The following is a 16291-nucleotide window of genomic DNA, read 5'->3' on the forward strand; positions in this document are numbered from 1 at the left end:
GCTCTTAGCATCTTCCAGGTGTGGCCAACTCTGTTCATGGCTTTGAAGTATGATCCACATTCCCCAGGCAGACGACATACGACACCCTCCATGGCTTGAGAATAAGAATATTCCAAGTACATCCAAGCAAGCATCAGGCAGAGCTGATCAAGCTGTGTGGAAGCCATATTTTGGATGCTTTTGACAGATGGTTCTGGTTCTGAGAGTGCAGAGGACTCTGCTTGTGGCTTTGTGTTTCTTGGCTAGCTGAATCTTAGTCCTTGCAGCCAGGGCAGCTGTAGGAAACTTGGAGCAGTCTCAGAGAGGAGCTGAGGAATGAGCTTGGCCACAAAAGATTTAAGAAGCTTGAGATGGGCCTGATCACAAGCTTAAGAGATGATCTGATTACTGTTCCCGGGGAGAAAGCCTTGGGAAAGAATGAGAGCCACTGGCAGGAAGTTAAAGCTAGATGAACTCAGTCAGAAATCAGATTACTTTAAAAAGCAAACAAACCAGTGAGGGTGATCGGGACTGGTTGTCTGTGGAGCGGAGCTTCACCACTCCCCTTCATCTCCCATGTCTTTGGCACAAGGTTTTGTTTATTTTCTCTGATCCTTGAGGCTTCAGCAGTATCTCAGAATGTGAATGGTCTTGTTTGGTGGAAACAGATTCCATCTTGGCATTGGGCTGGCTTTTGTTTATGTAGAGGAACAGGCAGGTTTCACTTGTGTCCACCAGACCCTGGCTTTTCTGGGTATTCTGAGAAACAGATGTAGTTATGTTCAGAAAGCAAAAGTTCCACCTGGTTTAGTGGGCCTCTGGAATGATAGAATGATAAGTTGTTCATCTGATTATTTCATTGTTGCAATATGGCATCATCCAGAGTGAATGCAGTAGGTAAAGGCTATGGGCCACATATACATTATGCTGGAGATGGAGATCTCTGACTGAATTCTCCAACAATCGCTCCCCCAATATATAATCTAGTTGCAAAAAACAGCCACTGGTATATCGGGCGGCGGGGGGGGGGAGTGGTCAGGTGATTATGGGCTGAATGGTGTAGCAAGAGCTTTTCACTGTTCCCTCTCCTGCCCACACATACACTGTTGCCTCAGTCAAAACTGCCCCTTCCCCCGTTGCCTTTAGTACAGAGAAATGATTTGCTCTTGTATTCTCCCCTGCCAGGGCTAAAAGAAAGCTGGAGGCAGTTTTGATTAGGGGAATGAGAAGCAGAGAAACCGTTTCCTAATATCATGACCCTGATCCCTTTTGGCCCATTCTGCAGTTGCATTTTGAAGATAAATTACAATAATAAAAAATAATAACATTTAGCATTCAAACATCATGCTGACCCAATATTCTGGCCCAGTAATCTCAGGCTGATGGATAAAACAGAGAGCAAGCCTCCAGATTCTCAGTATTATGTGTAATTTGGTCCTAGTGCATTCAGATTCACAGTAGCCTCATGTGTACCAGATATCGAGTGCTTACAATATCCAAAGGGCTTGGAAGTCAATGATCTCCTTGGGTATATAAAAAGAACTAGGCCTGTAAACAGCAGTCTCAGTATAATCCAAGCCACAGTTAGCACAGAGTATTTCCATTCATGTAAGGAATTTAATATGTTTTTGCCCTTTGCTGGTCATTCTGGGTCTCTTGACACATGGTGAGATTGTTAGAATGTGAAAATCCAGAAGCATCTCACAGTAGTAGACTGGGAAGGTTAAAAAGGCCCTGGAAGAAGCCAAACTCAATGTTTGCTATGGTATTACTAGCCAGCTACAGTGACCCACTGGAAAAGTCCCCTGAGAGTTAAGTGGCCAGTCCACCCTTGATATGTGTGTCTGAGGGGTTTTGGGGCCTAACATGTATGAGCTTAACATGAACTTTGTAAACCCATCTGTATTTATCCATTCCAGAATGACCTTGGTGGCAAGAAGATTCTCCAAAGGAAATGGACGTCCTTTGTGAAAGCAAGGTTGGCCTGCTACATTCCCTACTATGAAGTCCTCAAAGATGTTTATAGTCTGGATGGGGGGGACTGGCGGAGTACTGTCTTCTATGCAACGTTCACCTTATCAGCACAATGGTAAGCAAAATACACTTACAGACTGTTACAATGGACACTATCCTACCATCAGCTTGAAGCTTTCCTATATTCTGCAGAACATTTTGATTGCTGGAAAGATCATGGAGTTGCAGGATCCATGCATAGGAGCAGCTGTGGCAGTCAGCAGGCTGGAGAGTGGAGGGACACAGAGGTACACTGTCTCCTCCTCTTAGTGGAAGGAGGGATCAGTTTCACTCCCTTATCCTTCCTCACTCCAGCCCTTCCAATCCATGCAGCTGTTCCTCTGTGTGTGTCCCACAATCCTGAGACTGATTGTTCCAGGGTTGAGAAAGTGCTGCAGCAATGCAGAGGAATGTGAGGAAAACTACACCTTCCACACAGACAGTGGTAAGACACTGCCCAGTGAGCTGTGTACAGAATTAGCTGTTACCATTCAGGAAAGAGATCTACTGTGTTGTGCTTGTGAATGAAGCCACTGATTCACCAATCCAGTGCTAGACTCCCTGGGCTTTTATGCTGGGTGAGGTCCTGAATCTTTCAACTAACCTGCCCCCACAATCAGTATCCTTTTTTAGTTGCCAAGGGTTTTTAACTTCCTGGTGTATGTGTTGTGTGGGTGGAATTCAAGTTGAGCAAAGGAGACTCAGTTTTGGTAGCTAATAAAATCCTCTTTGCAAATATTTTGGCACCCATAACTGATTCATTTTGCTTGAGTTGGTGCTGAGGGCAAGTCACAGAGGGCACCCTCTGAACAATTGAGGGGTGAGCATCTGTGGAACAGGTTAATCATAGCAGCATATGCAGGAGATGACTGTATGTGTGGGGGGAATCACCACAGCACTGTGACAGGAATCACTCCAACCTTTTTGGACAAAAAGACCATAAAGTGGACTATATGACTGTTAACCATGACAATCAGTTTGCTTTAGTATTTCTTAGCCAGCCTGGCATTTTCTGCTAGTTCATGATACCATGCATTTTATCAAGCTGTCTCTCAGCTAACTAGCAGCTTTTGCCTGTAGTCTCTATCAACTTCTGTGCATGTGTAAAGTGCTGTCAAGCAGCAGCCAACTATGGCCATCCTTTTGGGTTTTCAAGGTAAAAGATGTTCAGAGGTGGTCTGCCATTGCCTTCCTCTGCGTAATGACTCTGGACTTCCTGGGTGGTCTCCCATCCAAATACTGTCTGTTTCCAACCCTGTTCAGCTTCCAAGTTGTGAAGAGATTGGGCTAGCCTGGACCATCTATGCCAGGGCAATCTCTGTTAACAAAAAAGACAAGATAAACTTCAACAGTGGTAGGGAAACTGTACCTTAAAGGCAGATGTGTTAACTGACACTGGCCATTCAGCCACAAAGGACAGTTTGGAATACAAAGTATATGTTGCTACACATGATTTTAGCATATGCAACATGAAAAAGGTTAAAGCAATGTACCTGGTACAGAAGCCGTGGTTATCGTAGGATGGTGAAGGAGAAAAAGCATTGGTTTTGTCCAGCTGAGCAATTTCTCCACAGGATGACAGGAAATGATTAAGCCTCAGGTATGCAATGTACCAGTCGATGGCAAAAAGTGATTTGATTTATTTGCCTCTAGCAAAATAACTGCAGTTTACTTGACTGCTCAGCTTACTGTCCTGATCTGGCTTTGAACTGTTTGGAAGCCCAGGGTGCGGCCAGACGTACCATTAGTGGCGACACAGCTCCGTCTCGCTGACGGATTAAATGTGTTCGTTCAGACATCCACATCTGGCAATCGAGCGTGATCCAGCGTCATTCCGACTTGCTGCAGATCAGTGCCGCATTAATTTGACACCACAGAAAGTCCAGCCCTTTTTCAAAACAGCGACACAAGATCGGCTTTTTGTTGTTTGGACAGCTCACGCACGATACTGCCTCCCACCTTGTTTTTGAAAAGAAGCCCCAGCAGACATGCGCATTGCCAGATCATCCGGGAATCTGAGATGACACTTCTGCTTCTCCAATCAACACAGGATCGGAGGGGGGGGAAACGTTATCCCACTTTTCAGAACAGGAAAAAAATCTTTTTTTTCAATGTGAGGATTTCAAGATATCATTGTCACCGCCAACTTCTAGGAAAATAATTCCTGCCAGTGCCTTGGTTTGGATTGGCAACGTTAATTCCGGAAACTTTCCCCCTTCCCCCCTGCCGCTGAAGCAGTGTTTGATTTCCCAGCTCCAAGCAGTTGGGCACATGTTCAATGGACCCCCCCCCTCCCAGAAATCACCATCACTGTGTGATCGATCAACTGCTTTTCACTAACGGGACCAACTCTTTATACGACCGTTCATGTGAACGCCACCACGTCGGATTTTTCTGCCCCGGTCCAGAAAAAGGCTCTTTTGTCTCGCTTTAAGTGGTCCGTCTGGCCGCACCCCCAGAGAAGTTTTGTGTGTGTGTGTTGGAGACAACAACCAAATCCAAGGAGAAGTACAGAACAATGAACTGGCTGCACAGGAGCAGCATTGAGAAGACCTATACAGTAGATTTAGCAAGCTCAGGCATCAGTAAGACACCACCACATGGATGACTCACAGTCCACTCAGATATTTTGGTGCTGAGAATCCAGACTGTATTCTCCACAATAGTAAAAATGGAGGGTTTTGCAAAGAGTCTAATTTCCTGTTTTGTTGGCCAAATGCTGAGTCAAGTTTCACAAGGACTGGAAGATGTGGAAGGGTGATCAGGAAGCAAAACAATAATTACCAGTAACTGGCAGCAAGGAGGAGTGCAGATTGTTGGAGAGCAGTTACTGTGACTGTCAAAATCATGACCAGGCACCCTACTGACAGGTTCAAGCAGATGGGTTGCTACTGAGCTCTGTGTTTTGGTGAAACCCTGAGGACTCTTCCCTCCAAAGGTCTATGAATTTAACTCTCTACTAGAGACCAGAGATATGACATCCCAGAAAAGAGGAGCCATAGCTTGGGTGTACAAAAATGTTTGTGTTGGCAGTGGCGCCGCCTTTTAAATTTACATTTGGTTAATTTTAATATAAGCTTTTAAATATAAAAACTGTTCAGAAATTTCATAAGCAGCAGCTGTTCCCTCTTAAATGATTTGCTTTTATGCCTCCTCATTAAAGGCTATGGTCCAGCTCCACCCTCAGTTTTGCCTCATGCTGGTAAGGGTGGCAGTTCAGGCAATAGTCTGCTTAAAGGGATGGGTTGGTGCCTTGGACAGTGAACTGATGAAGGAAAAAATTGCTGGAATGTTAGAGACTGGTGTTAACCTCCAGATCTAGAATAATAGAATCATAGAGTTGGAAGGGACTTTCAAAGTCATCTAGTCCAACCACCTGCGTAATGCAGGAAATTCCCAAATACCTCCCCCCCCCCCACACACACAGTGACCCATGCTGCATGAGCGGAAGATGGCAGAAAACTTCCAGGATCCCTGGCCAAACTTTTAAGAATTTAAAAATGTTTAAGAATATCCCAGCCATGGCCTCACTGTGCACAACCCCAGATAGATTTTGTGATGTTATTTTGGTGTTTTGGAATTATTTTCTATCTTCACTTTAGACCATCTCTGGAACAAGAATTGTTTCTTGCCAAATAAGAGATTTAATTGTAATGGATTGTTAACTAACTGATTCATCAACCTAGAATGGGGAAAGAATTCTCCTATAGGCCACATGAGCTGGTATGAGGTGAAGCACATCCCCCTCCCCCATTGGTTTCCCCTCAAGAATTACTGTGGTTGATAATGGGCCTAAACTGTCCTGTAGGTGTCATTAATTGGTTTCTTGGCTGGCATATCTCGTATCATTTTCAAGGCCAATGATGGAAGTCTGGTACTTAAGTTGGGGAACTTAAGATCAGTGATGAGAGGGGGAGGTTGAGAGCAGGGGTATGCATTTGACATAAACTGAACCAAATGAATACAACCCCCCCACACACCTTTATTGTTTTTTTTTTGTTATTATGTACCTATAAAACTGAGCCTCTCAAAAAGCTGATTTTTTTTTTTGCTTTTATTCAGGTGTATTCAGCTCTACTGTGAGAGAGCTCCAGCCAAGGTGATACAGAGCTCTCAGCTCCATGCTACCCCAGATGATCCTCTCTTGCAGCTCTGAACTCTCAGCTCTGCACCACCGCAGCTGGGGCTGGCTGGCTCCTCTGGCATCTCAGTTTAAACCAAGATGCAAGAGGAGCCATCCCAGGATTGGTTGTGGTGCAGGAGCTGATAGCTCTGTGCCACCCTTGCAGCCCAGAGCTGCAAGAGAGGATCAGTGTCAGGGTCTAGGTCCAGTCCAAGCCAAATTCCCAAGTCAGAGTAAAAGTTTTGTCCAAAGGTCAGTTAGTGAGAGAGCAGAGTCCAGTTCAGAGTACACAGAAAGCAAGATCCAGCAGTCCAAGACTGTTCAGGTGCAGTTCCAGAAGACGTGGTTGCTGAGCAGCTCCAAGGGTCATAGTTCAGAGTCAGATAGTTCAGGAGTCTCAGGAGAGAATATGGCTCAATGAAGTGGTTGTAGCATCAGCAGTAGCATGACATGTTGTTTCCACAACTGACTCATCTACCACTTCTCTTTTTTCTCTCTCTCTTTTTAATGCTAGGCTCACAGCTGAGTCTCATTGGGCTCATGAGTGAGCTGTCAGCCTGACTTGTTAGTCCCAGGTGATCCTCTTGACTTGTCAGACTGAGGTGCCCTCAGGCAGCTAGGCATGCACTCTGCCTCCTTTCAAGGGGTTCCAACTGTGCCTTCCAGTTCTGGCGCTCAAATGGCTTTGGGGATGGGAGTTGAAGTGCTGCCCATGACATCCCATCTGGATCCTGGGTTGTCAAGGTATTGCCTTCTAGGGATGACCCCTTGGCAGACCTAATGCTCATGGGGGGTGGGGTGCACTATCAGCATCCAACAGGCACTGGGGCCTGCCTCTGCTTTTTCTGTGTCACTGACAGCGCTGTAAGTTTCATTAGGACCAGCCGACTTCAGTTGATCCACAACAATCAGCTGGGGGGTATGGAGCTCTGAACTACCATCGCCATGGCTGATCCTGGGCTGGTGAGTTCTCCAGTCTAGAGTCATGCCATAGCTTGGAGAAGGCATTTAAAGGGACTAACGTCTGGGGCCCATAGAATTGAACTTGGGTGGGTTTGAGGGGAGGCACCAGCATGTGTTCTTCAAATTTGGTACCTCGACCTCAAAACAGCCCCCCCCCAAGTCCTAGATACCCCTGGATTGATCTTCCATAGTACTCTTTGGGAACCATTACTTACTTTTTTTACAGCAAGAGTTGTTCAACAGTGGAATCAGCTACCTAGGGAGGTGGTGAGCTCCCCCTTACTGGCAATCTTACTGGACAAACACTTGTCAGGGATACTCTAGGCTGATCCTGCACTGAGCAGGGGGTTGGACTAGATGACCTGTATGGCCACATCCAACTCTGTGATTCTGTGAATGGTCCCCATAGAGTATAATGGACCTGAAAAAAATTGAGCTGTCCAGTTATTTCCTAATCTCAGTACTATACTGATATTGGTATTCAGGAATATTGGGAAATACTAGTATTTTGACCCAGGAGACAGCAGACTAACTGAGATTATCATGGACTATGGGCCAGGACTATGATCTGCAGTTGCTAGAAATGTAAAAAAACACTGGTTTAAGGCCTTCTATTTGAAACTAAGGTTTGTACCAGCTTTGTTATTTTCTGTTCTGTATGATTTTAGAGTAATCTGTTAATAATCTTTTTCTATTAACATCTCCTAAATAAATGTGTTAATTATTTTTTTAAATTGTCTGATTCTTATGTAGACCTGTCCTAAAAATCCACAGGCTTTAGCCTTATGCTTCCTTGACAGCTGGTAACACCAGGACTGATCACATTCCCCTGTAACATACTTGAGCTACCTGCATTCCATTTATGAAACCTATTCATTGTTGGCATTGGAGCAGAGGGTGTTCAGATTCCTAGCAGTCCTACAGTACTGACATGTTAGGGTTCATTTACATAGACCCATGGGTTTTTGGAAACATGGGAAGTTCTAGCCTCAGTTGATGATCTTATCCTATATCTTCCAGGAGAAGCATGGAGGTCTCTGCCATCTGCCGATACAACATCTCTGAGGTGCAGGCAGTCTTTGAAGGGACTTACATGGAGTACCAGGATTCCTCCCGTAAATGGTCTCAGTACAATGGGGAGGTTCCAGAGCCCCGGCCAGGATCAGTAAGTTTCTTTCTTTTGTTTCTCATCTCATATCTCATGGGAGGGATGGGGTATAAATCAACGGACATGAATAAATAAATAAAATATATGTTACTGCCAAGGAACCAGGTGCTGCTGCAGAGCCAAGTGCTAAAACAAACAAGAAATACCCTGCTTTGGTACCTGACATGTCTTTCTTACTAGGAATAAAAGGTTGAAGATTTGAATACTCTCTGACATACAAGTAGTCTTTGTATGCACTGACTTACTGGGGAGAAGATTCTAGGCTAGCCTTTCCTCCAATCATTCTAGTTTTGTGTGCATAATAAAACTTTGCATGAGAGAACACTCAAAACATTGGATCCTCTACCTGAAAAATGAAAGGGCACAGCCCAGTGACAAGGTTTCTGTTTGTATCTCTTAAGTGTTGAAACTGGATATGTTAATAGCACTCCGTTCCTTTCCAGTGCATCACAGATCGTGCTCGCAAGAGTGGCTTCAATTCCTCCCAGGATTTACCCAACAGTGTGCTGGATTTCATCAAGCTCCATCCCTTGATGTATGAAGAGGTGAAACCTACAGATGGGGACCCCCTTTTGGTGAAGAAAAATGTAATATATACCCAGATAGCCGTAGACAGAGTCCGAGCCCTGGATGGGCAAGAGTATGATGTGCTGTTCTTGGGAACAGGTAGGTGATGGTCCTGTGCCTCCTCATTAGTTAGGACACATATCTACCTGGGAGACTGCAAGATGCCTGCTCACCTCTTTGTCTTATGTAGAAATACAGAGACTTTATAGCCACACTTTTCTTCATTGCTTTTATGCTTTCCAAGCTTATATTAGTGCATCTTTGATGTTGGGCTCTCCAGAACTATTGCCCCCAAGCACCAAGAATAAAGAGCACCACTGCCCCAGACATAGTATTCCATCTAGACCTTACAGATAACAGCTACTGTTGGACCTCTGCTCCATATGCCCTCTTGAAGCTTCATATACCCTCTTGAAGCTGTCTATGCTTGTAGACGCTACCACTTCTTGTGGCAGTAAATTCCACATGTTAATTACTCAGTTTCAGATAATCTTTTGCTTACAGTGTGTTGGATCCTCTAATTTATTGGTTTATTATTTAGTTCCAGATGCCATCGTTCAGCCCTAAAAGGCCCTCAAGGCTGCTAACAATCACAAGTCACAATAATACATTTGACAATAGTAACATAATAGTTAAAACATCAAGTACACTACAACTAACTGGAGTTTCCCCACAGTCAGTTTGATCTGATGATGTTGCAGAAAGAAACTGTCTTCACCTTTGTCCAGAAAGGCCTGTAGGAATGGCACCATTCTGACCTTCAGAGGCAAAAAAAATCAGTGTTTGTGGGCAGCAGCTGCGGAGTGCCTTTGTGGATCCCAACCAAACTTCACTTGGTTCTCACAGAAAGGCACTAGAGTTTAAAGCTCAGGCAGTCTTTTCTGCCTCTTGCAAGAGTGGAAGTCTCCTGGCACTAGAAGAAAGCACTGTTGCTATTGGAACAGATCAACTGGATCCATCCCAGTGATCCAAAGTGTGAATATAAACAATATATTGGCTAGCGACCAGAACATACATTCTTTTAAAATAGCTGTCTTCTTTTGTTGTTCAGTCTACATTGTATCTAATATTTCCCTCCATATCAGAACTAGCACAAGCATGGCTGGTGCATGGGAGTAGGCAGCCGCCTGGGGCACCCCCCTCACCTACAGGGCACCTCTGTGCCCCCTCTCCCCCTGCCCCGCCACACATGGAAAAAGGGTGAAGCTCCGTCTATATTACAAACTTAAATCAACTTTAAGGAAGTTTAACTACCATGATTTCCTTCATTGAATGTTATAAATCAGTTTTTTGTTAAAACACCCTAACCAAACCAGTGACAAACTTTAGTTTGCAGCACAGACTTACTCTTAGATTCACCTGTAAGAACTGTGAAAGATAGAAGTGGGACTGAATAAGGGAGCAGCATGAACAGAGCCATCCTAAGTAGAGTTACGCCCATTGACTTCAGTGGCTTTAGAAGTCTGAAGTCTGCTTATGATTGTACTGTAACCTCTTACTTTCTTCAGACAGTCTTCTGTTTTTTGAAAACTTGGAAGTAGATGCATCTTCCCATCAGCCAGCCAGATCTGGAAGACACCTGGATCCTATGCAGGGCTACATGAGCTAACTTCTGCCTGAATGACTTAAGACAGGCATATTTCCTTTCTGTGATGTTTGACATTTACCCTTTTGATATTTGCTCAGGTAATGGTTGGATTCACAAAGCTGTGGTTGTTGGTTCCATCATCCATATCATAGAAGAGATGCAGGTCTTCAGGGTTCCCCAGCCTGTGGAGAATCTCATCATCTCCAAAAAGCAGGTAAAGGTGGCTTCAGACTCCACAATCTACCTTTGGATGGGGTGCCTCAATGAACACATGTCCTGCTCAAAGTAGTGCATGGAAAAGGTACAGCAAGCAAACATGGCACACACATTGTTGTCAGATCCAAGAGGGTAGCCATGTTGGTCTGAAGCAGTTGAACGAAGCAGGAGTCAAGTTACACCTTTAAGACCAATCAAGTTTTATTGAGAATGTAAGCTTTCATGTCAGTTAAGGGACCAAATCAGTTCAGTTTGGACAACATGATGCCTTGCCCAGCTTCTTTCTCCCAGACCTCCCATGATGCAAAGCATCCAGACAAAGCTGTAAACTTTAAGAACTCCCATCTCCTGACCTCTGCTACAGAAGCAGAGGATGCTGGTAAACATTCTGTGAAGGTATGGCTTACCCCTTGCCTTTCTTTTAGAAAAAAACACACCTGGAATGTAGGTATGTTTTATGATGTTGTGCATTATGACTCCCACTGTCTTTGCCAATACTGTGCCGTGTGGGTGTTGATTTGGCCCTGCCCTTGGTTAAGGCATTTCTACTAACTGTTCTCCTAGGTGTCCAAAAACTTGAGCTGTGATCTCAGCAAAACTTGAAGCTTATTATTTCACAATCTGTGTGACTCACAGGGTGGCCAGCTGGCCTAGAGTAAAATGGCATGTCCCTTTAATAGAAACTTAATGTGTGGACATGAGGAGTTGAAGCTTTACAGGCATGGAGGTAAATAACAATACCTCATAAAAACAACCCATTAAAAGGATAGGACATTTTTCTCCAGGCCATCCTAGAGAGCCTTGAGTCATTTCTGAGCTGGTGCCTGTTTGAAGTTAGTTGAGACTATGTGTCCTGTAATGAAACATTGTGAGATTACTTTAGTGTTATATGGAAGAGGTTGTTGATACTGATTAACTGTGAAGCTGTATGAATTGTGGTTCGTGAATTATTTGATTTGAAGGAAAATGGAGTAGAGCTTTCCATTGCTTGAAGATTTGTTGAAAGAGGAGCTACAAGTCGACTCCCTGTACTTTGGAGCTCTATCTTCCATGAATGCACTCTTTGAGAGTTTTGTCTATGTCTCTATGTATTTGTGTATTTTCATCATTATCACATTATTATATTGCTGTATAGTCTTAGTAATTGTTGGTCACTATAACCATTTGTGGTTGTGTATTTATTCACCCTAGAGAGTCAGCATACTTCTGACATGGAGATACTCCTCTTCCCAGGCCTTGGAAGTCCCCCATATGCCTTCCCAATAAGGGTTGCCACCTTGGTTTGTTTTTCATGCAGATACTTTGTGCTTTTTAAAAGCAGTCTGTTAGCAAAAGGATTGTTTTTCTGCAACCCCATGAGCCAGAGTGCTATAGTGGTTAGCATGTCAGACTAGGAACAAGGAGTTCAACTCCCCACTCTGCCATGGAAGCTTCTTGGGTGATCTTGGGCCAAGCATGCATTCCCAGCCTCACTGGGTTGTTGTGCGGATGAAATGGAGGACAGGAGAACAGTGTGGGCTGCTTGGGTCCCCATTGGGGAGAAGGGTGAGGTATTAATGAAGTAAATAAATAAATTTTCTTGATGCAGCTTTGCAGTTGAAAGACTCACCAGGTGAGTGCTGGTGCTCATGTGAAGGAGGAGGGGTTTTTTTTTGGGGGGGGGGGGTTGGATGGAGCTGGGGCTCAGTGGCAGAGCACCTGCTTTGCATGAAGAAAATCCCAGTCAGTTCAAAGCTCAGCTAGCTAAAATGTTCAGGGGGTAGGTGAGGTGAAAAGATCTCTGCCTGAAATGCTGGAGAGCCATTGCTTGGCATGGTGAACAGTACCCCATTCAGCAGACAGATGGTCTGACAGGATGTAAGGTAGTGTGTTTCATGCCTGTTTTTTTATGTGCAGCTTTCTGGAAGGTATATCTTGCCCTGGGAGACTTCCAGTATTGCCATCCTTCTAGTGGCACTGCTGCTGGTACTTTTAACAATCAGTCTGACTTGCAGGAGTTTAGCAGATGAAGTTTCTGTTCTCCAGCATGGAGATAAAGGAGAATGGGAAATACTTTGATTTCCTGTAGCGTCAGATGTCGGCTAAAGAGGATTGTTGCTCTTCATGCATCTTGAATGGCCAACTGAAAGTACAGATTGGATTCCTGGCTTTCTGATAAAAGGGCAGCACCTCAGTTCTGCACACCAGTTGAGTGGCAGGGGTGAGTGGGAGAGGAATAGCTTTGAGTCAGGAGGGATTGAAGACTGCCTGGGTGAACCCTGCACCTTGCTCTGTTCCACTGCTTCCCTCTGCTGGGCAAACTCTGATGCTTCAGCTTCCCATCACTGATTAGCCACACTTTTTTAAGAGCCACTCAGGTGGGGATGGAAAGTAGGTTAACCTTCTGTGTGATCATGAAAGGAAAGTAGCAAGTTGCTATTCTGTGAAGGTTCAATGCTAGCCTCTGATTCTAAGGCTCTGGGTTCCACAGGAGACATTAACATTTGGCATTCTTTCCTTTAGCCTTGGGCCTCAGAACACTTTTACATTCCCCTGGCAACTAGACAGTGGTACTAATTTCCTCTCTGTACAGATGGGCAAGGTGACCTGTTCGCTTTACCAGAATAGTGTGTTTAAAGGCATTTCTAATCTATGCTCTGTTTTGCAGAAGAGTCTATATGTAGGGTCCCAGAGTGAGGTCCTCCAGTTACCACTTTCCACCTGCAGGCGATACATCTTCTGCTTCGACTGTGTCCTGGCCCGGGATCCATACTGTGGCTGGGATGGTGTGAGCTGCAGAGAACTAGATGAGACTCTGGACAGGTATGGGGACAGTTTGACCAGAAAGCAGAGGAAATGGAGAGGGGAGTATGACAAGCACGGCATTCCTTCCCTTGGTGAAAGGGGGGCTCCACTGAAGCACTGTTAATGCAGAAACTTTTCCTGTCCACGCCAATGGACCTGGACCACAGCACCACACCTTCTGTCTCAATTCCTGTTCTCTAGAGAAGGATTCCAGCATGACTCCCATGCAGTCTGCTTGGATCATTTCAGGGCTGTCTCTTGTAAAAGCTAGTTTATTAAATTTATATCCTGTCTAATCTGGGGGGAAAGGTAGCCTGCAACAATAAAAATATTATGGGTCCAATACAAAAATTGCAGTATGACAGCATTGCATAGCTGTCTAAATTCCATATGAAGCAGCATTAAAAACAATCTAAATGAAAATGCTTTCTAAACAGCTGAGTTCAGGCTTGGTCTCCATGAGATCAGGACTACAACCAAGAAGCTATAGCTCCAAGTTTCAGTTCAAGGGATTATTAGGAGTTGTACACTGGCTGCATGCTCAACCTGAACAAGATTGTTAGGCTGTGCAGGTGGCTCAAGAGGTGTCAATGAGGAATACATTGTGTACTTTGCTGTGTGTTTATGGAATGAGCATTGATGCATGCTTGAGATATCTTTAGATTTTGTCAGACATACACTGTGTGTTGGGAAGATCGTGTGCCTTTGGGCTGCTCCCCTCTCCAACTGACCAGAGTCCTGCTTATCTTTGCCAGAACGTTGCTGACCCAGGATGTGCTGCATGGCAACATGGGCTGCTGGAATGACTCTGCCCAGGGTAAGGCTTGGATGCTGTCCCTTCCTTGCCCACCTAGGAGGCAAGGGAGCCTTGGCTGTGCACCACCCAGTGGCCAAGGGCCCACCTCTTTGCTCAGAAGAGAGGCAAGCACATAGTCTGCTTCTCTTCTTCTTCACATCCAGAGTCAAAATCTCTATGCCTTAAATCATTATATGGCTCCATCATACGGTTATGCACACACACAATCCAGTTTATGTGCCCACAATTAATTATGCAAATGAAGATTTGCATATATCTCATTGCATCACAACTTTTCCTGCTTTCAAAATATTTTTCCAGTGATGAGCTGTTTCTCCCAGGGTCTGAATGGCAGGAGGGAGTGAACTGTGTGGAAATTTGGGCTAAGTGGCTATTAGAGTAGTGTGGCAATAGCTGTGGTAAAGGGATAGAATTGGGGAACTACCCAAAAACAAAGTACCAAAGGCTGTGCCCATTCCACGTATGGATGCTGAGCTTTCTCTAGACACCCTCACATTTCCTGTCTTTTCTCCAAAACAATGAGGGGTAGGTATTTGCTGTTTTTTTTTTTTTAAAGTGAACAGACATGGAGAATCTCAGGGTGCTAGCTTTTTTGATTTCCTTCTCCTCTAGCTTTTGGCTGTCCTGTCCCCCTTCAGAGACGTAGCAGTATCTTTTCCACACTATGAAATGACACACTGAACCCTGATACTTAAATCACTCCAGCTCAGGAAAGCAGTTAAGACCTGACTTTTTTCATGTATCCCGCAGCCACATCCACACAGAAGAATCGGACTGTGCTACGTGGTGATGATGTGCTCTTGCCCTGTGAGCAGGCCTCCAATCTGGCCCAGGCAACATGGCTGCTAAATGGAACAGAAGTGCTGGCAGAGGAAGGGCAAGGACGCTTCCACCTTGGGGTGGATGGGCTGCTGGTGACAGACACGCAACTAGAGTACAGCGGGGAATACCAATGCTATGCCAAGGAGAATGGTCTTCAGGCCCTGGTGGCCACCTATGCCCTGACTGTGCTGCCCGTGCAGCTGGTGCCACAGTTCCCTCCTACGGTGCCCCAGCCCTCCTGGCACGCTGCCAGCCATGCATATGGGGACATGAAGTTTATCTACATTGCTGTGATCACAGTGCTAGGTGGGCTGTGCCTAGTGCTCAGCGTGGTTCTCCTCTATGTCTCCTGCTTGCAGAAGCGCAGGGGTAAATACAGCCTAGGGGTCCCCCAGACATCCAGTGTGGAGCTGCAGACTGTCTCCTCCAACTGCATAGGCAAAGGAGGGCAGGAGGATGAGGACTTGGGTACCTACCCAGATGGCTGCCTGCAGATCATCCCTGGGGAAGCCACCACTGTGGCATCACCGTCCAAGGAGGTGCCCCCTATCCCGCCGCCCCCTCCTCCTCCACTACCCACTGAGTTCACCAACGGCATTACCACCTTGCCCAACATGCTGCGGAAGATGAATGGCAACAGCTACATGCTCTTGCGGCAGAATGAGGAACCGTGCACTTCGCCACTCTACAACTCCTTTACTGAGGAGCTGAGCAAAATCCTGGAGAAGCGGAAACACACACAGCTAGTAGAAAAGCTGGACGAGAGCTCTGTGTAGGAGGAACAGGGAGCCCATTTTGTCGGACTAATCCCTCCAGTCCTTCTGTGATTCCTCCTTCCCAATCCAACAGAAGCAGTGTTACGACTCAGCAACTACCTCCGGAGCGGCCCTCCGGAGCCGCCACAGACTCCGCATTCATTTCCTATTTTTGTTGTTGTTTTATCTTTGTTGCTGTTGATTGTTTCGTTTTCCAATTGCTGTAAAAAAGAAATCTATTTAAATGGGAATTATATTTATATATAAAAGTGATGATAATCGATAAAACGGGAGCCACACAGATCTGTCGGGTTTATCCAGCTGACCCCCTCCGGGGGAATGCCTGAAACATGTCATTGGTTTGTATGGAGGAATTGTGCTGCCTCTTTTAAAGGGTGGGGTGAGAGAGGTGACTCAGAGTGTGGCTTTGGGTCTGCACCCTAGCCAGTGTGAGGCAGCCACACCACCTTGAAGGGGCAGCATGCTCAGCTGCTAT

At 45.4% G+C, this 16291-nt stretch overlaps 1 protein-coding gene across 2 annotated transcripts in view; it reads left to right on the forward strand.

The window, feature by feature from the left end:
- SEMA4G (semaphorin 4G) overlaps nucleotides 1–16083 on the forward strand; it is a 155810-nt gene extending 139727 nt beyond the window's left edge. For both annotated transcript variants that reach the window (XM_060241779.1, XM_060241780.1), the window contains 7 exons: nucleotides 1899–2068; nucleotides 8099–8243; nucleotides 8690–8912; nucleotides 10500–10615; nucleotides 13265–13419; nucleotides 14157–14218; nucleotides 14969–16083. In XM_060241779.1, the coding sequence (XP_060097762.1) occupies nucleotides 1899–2068; nucleotides 8099–8243; nucleotides 8690–8912; nucleotides 10500–10615; nucleotides 13265–13419; nucleotides 14157–14218; nucleotides 14969–15816 (1719 nt within the window). In that variant the 3' untranslated portion in view covers nucleotides 15817–16083. The remainder of the gene's footprint in view (nucleotides 1–1898; nucleotides 2069–8098; nucleotides 8244–8689; nucleotides 8913–10499; nucleotides 10616–13264; nucleotides 13420–14156; nucleotides 14219–14968) is intronic.
- Nucleotides 16084–16291: the final 208 nt, after the last annotated feature.

This window comes from Heteronotia binoei, chromosome 6 (assembly GCF_032191835.1).
Source record: "Heteronotia binoei isolate CCM8104 ecotype False Entrance Well chromosome 6, APGP_CSIRO_Hbin_v1, whole genome shotgun sequence".
NCBI lineage: Eukaryota > Metazoa > Chordata > Lepidosauria > Squamata > Gekkonidae > Heteronotia > Heteronotia binoei.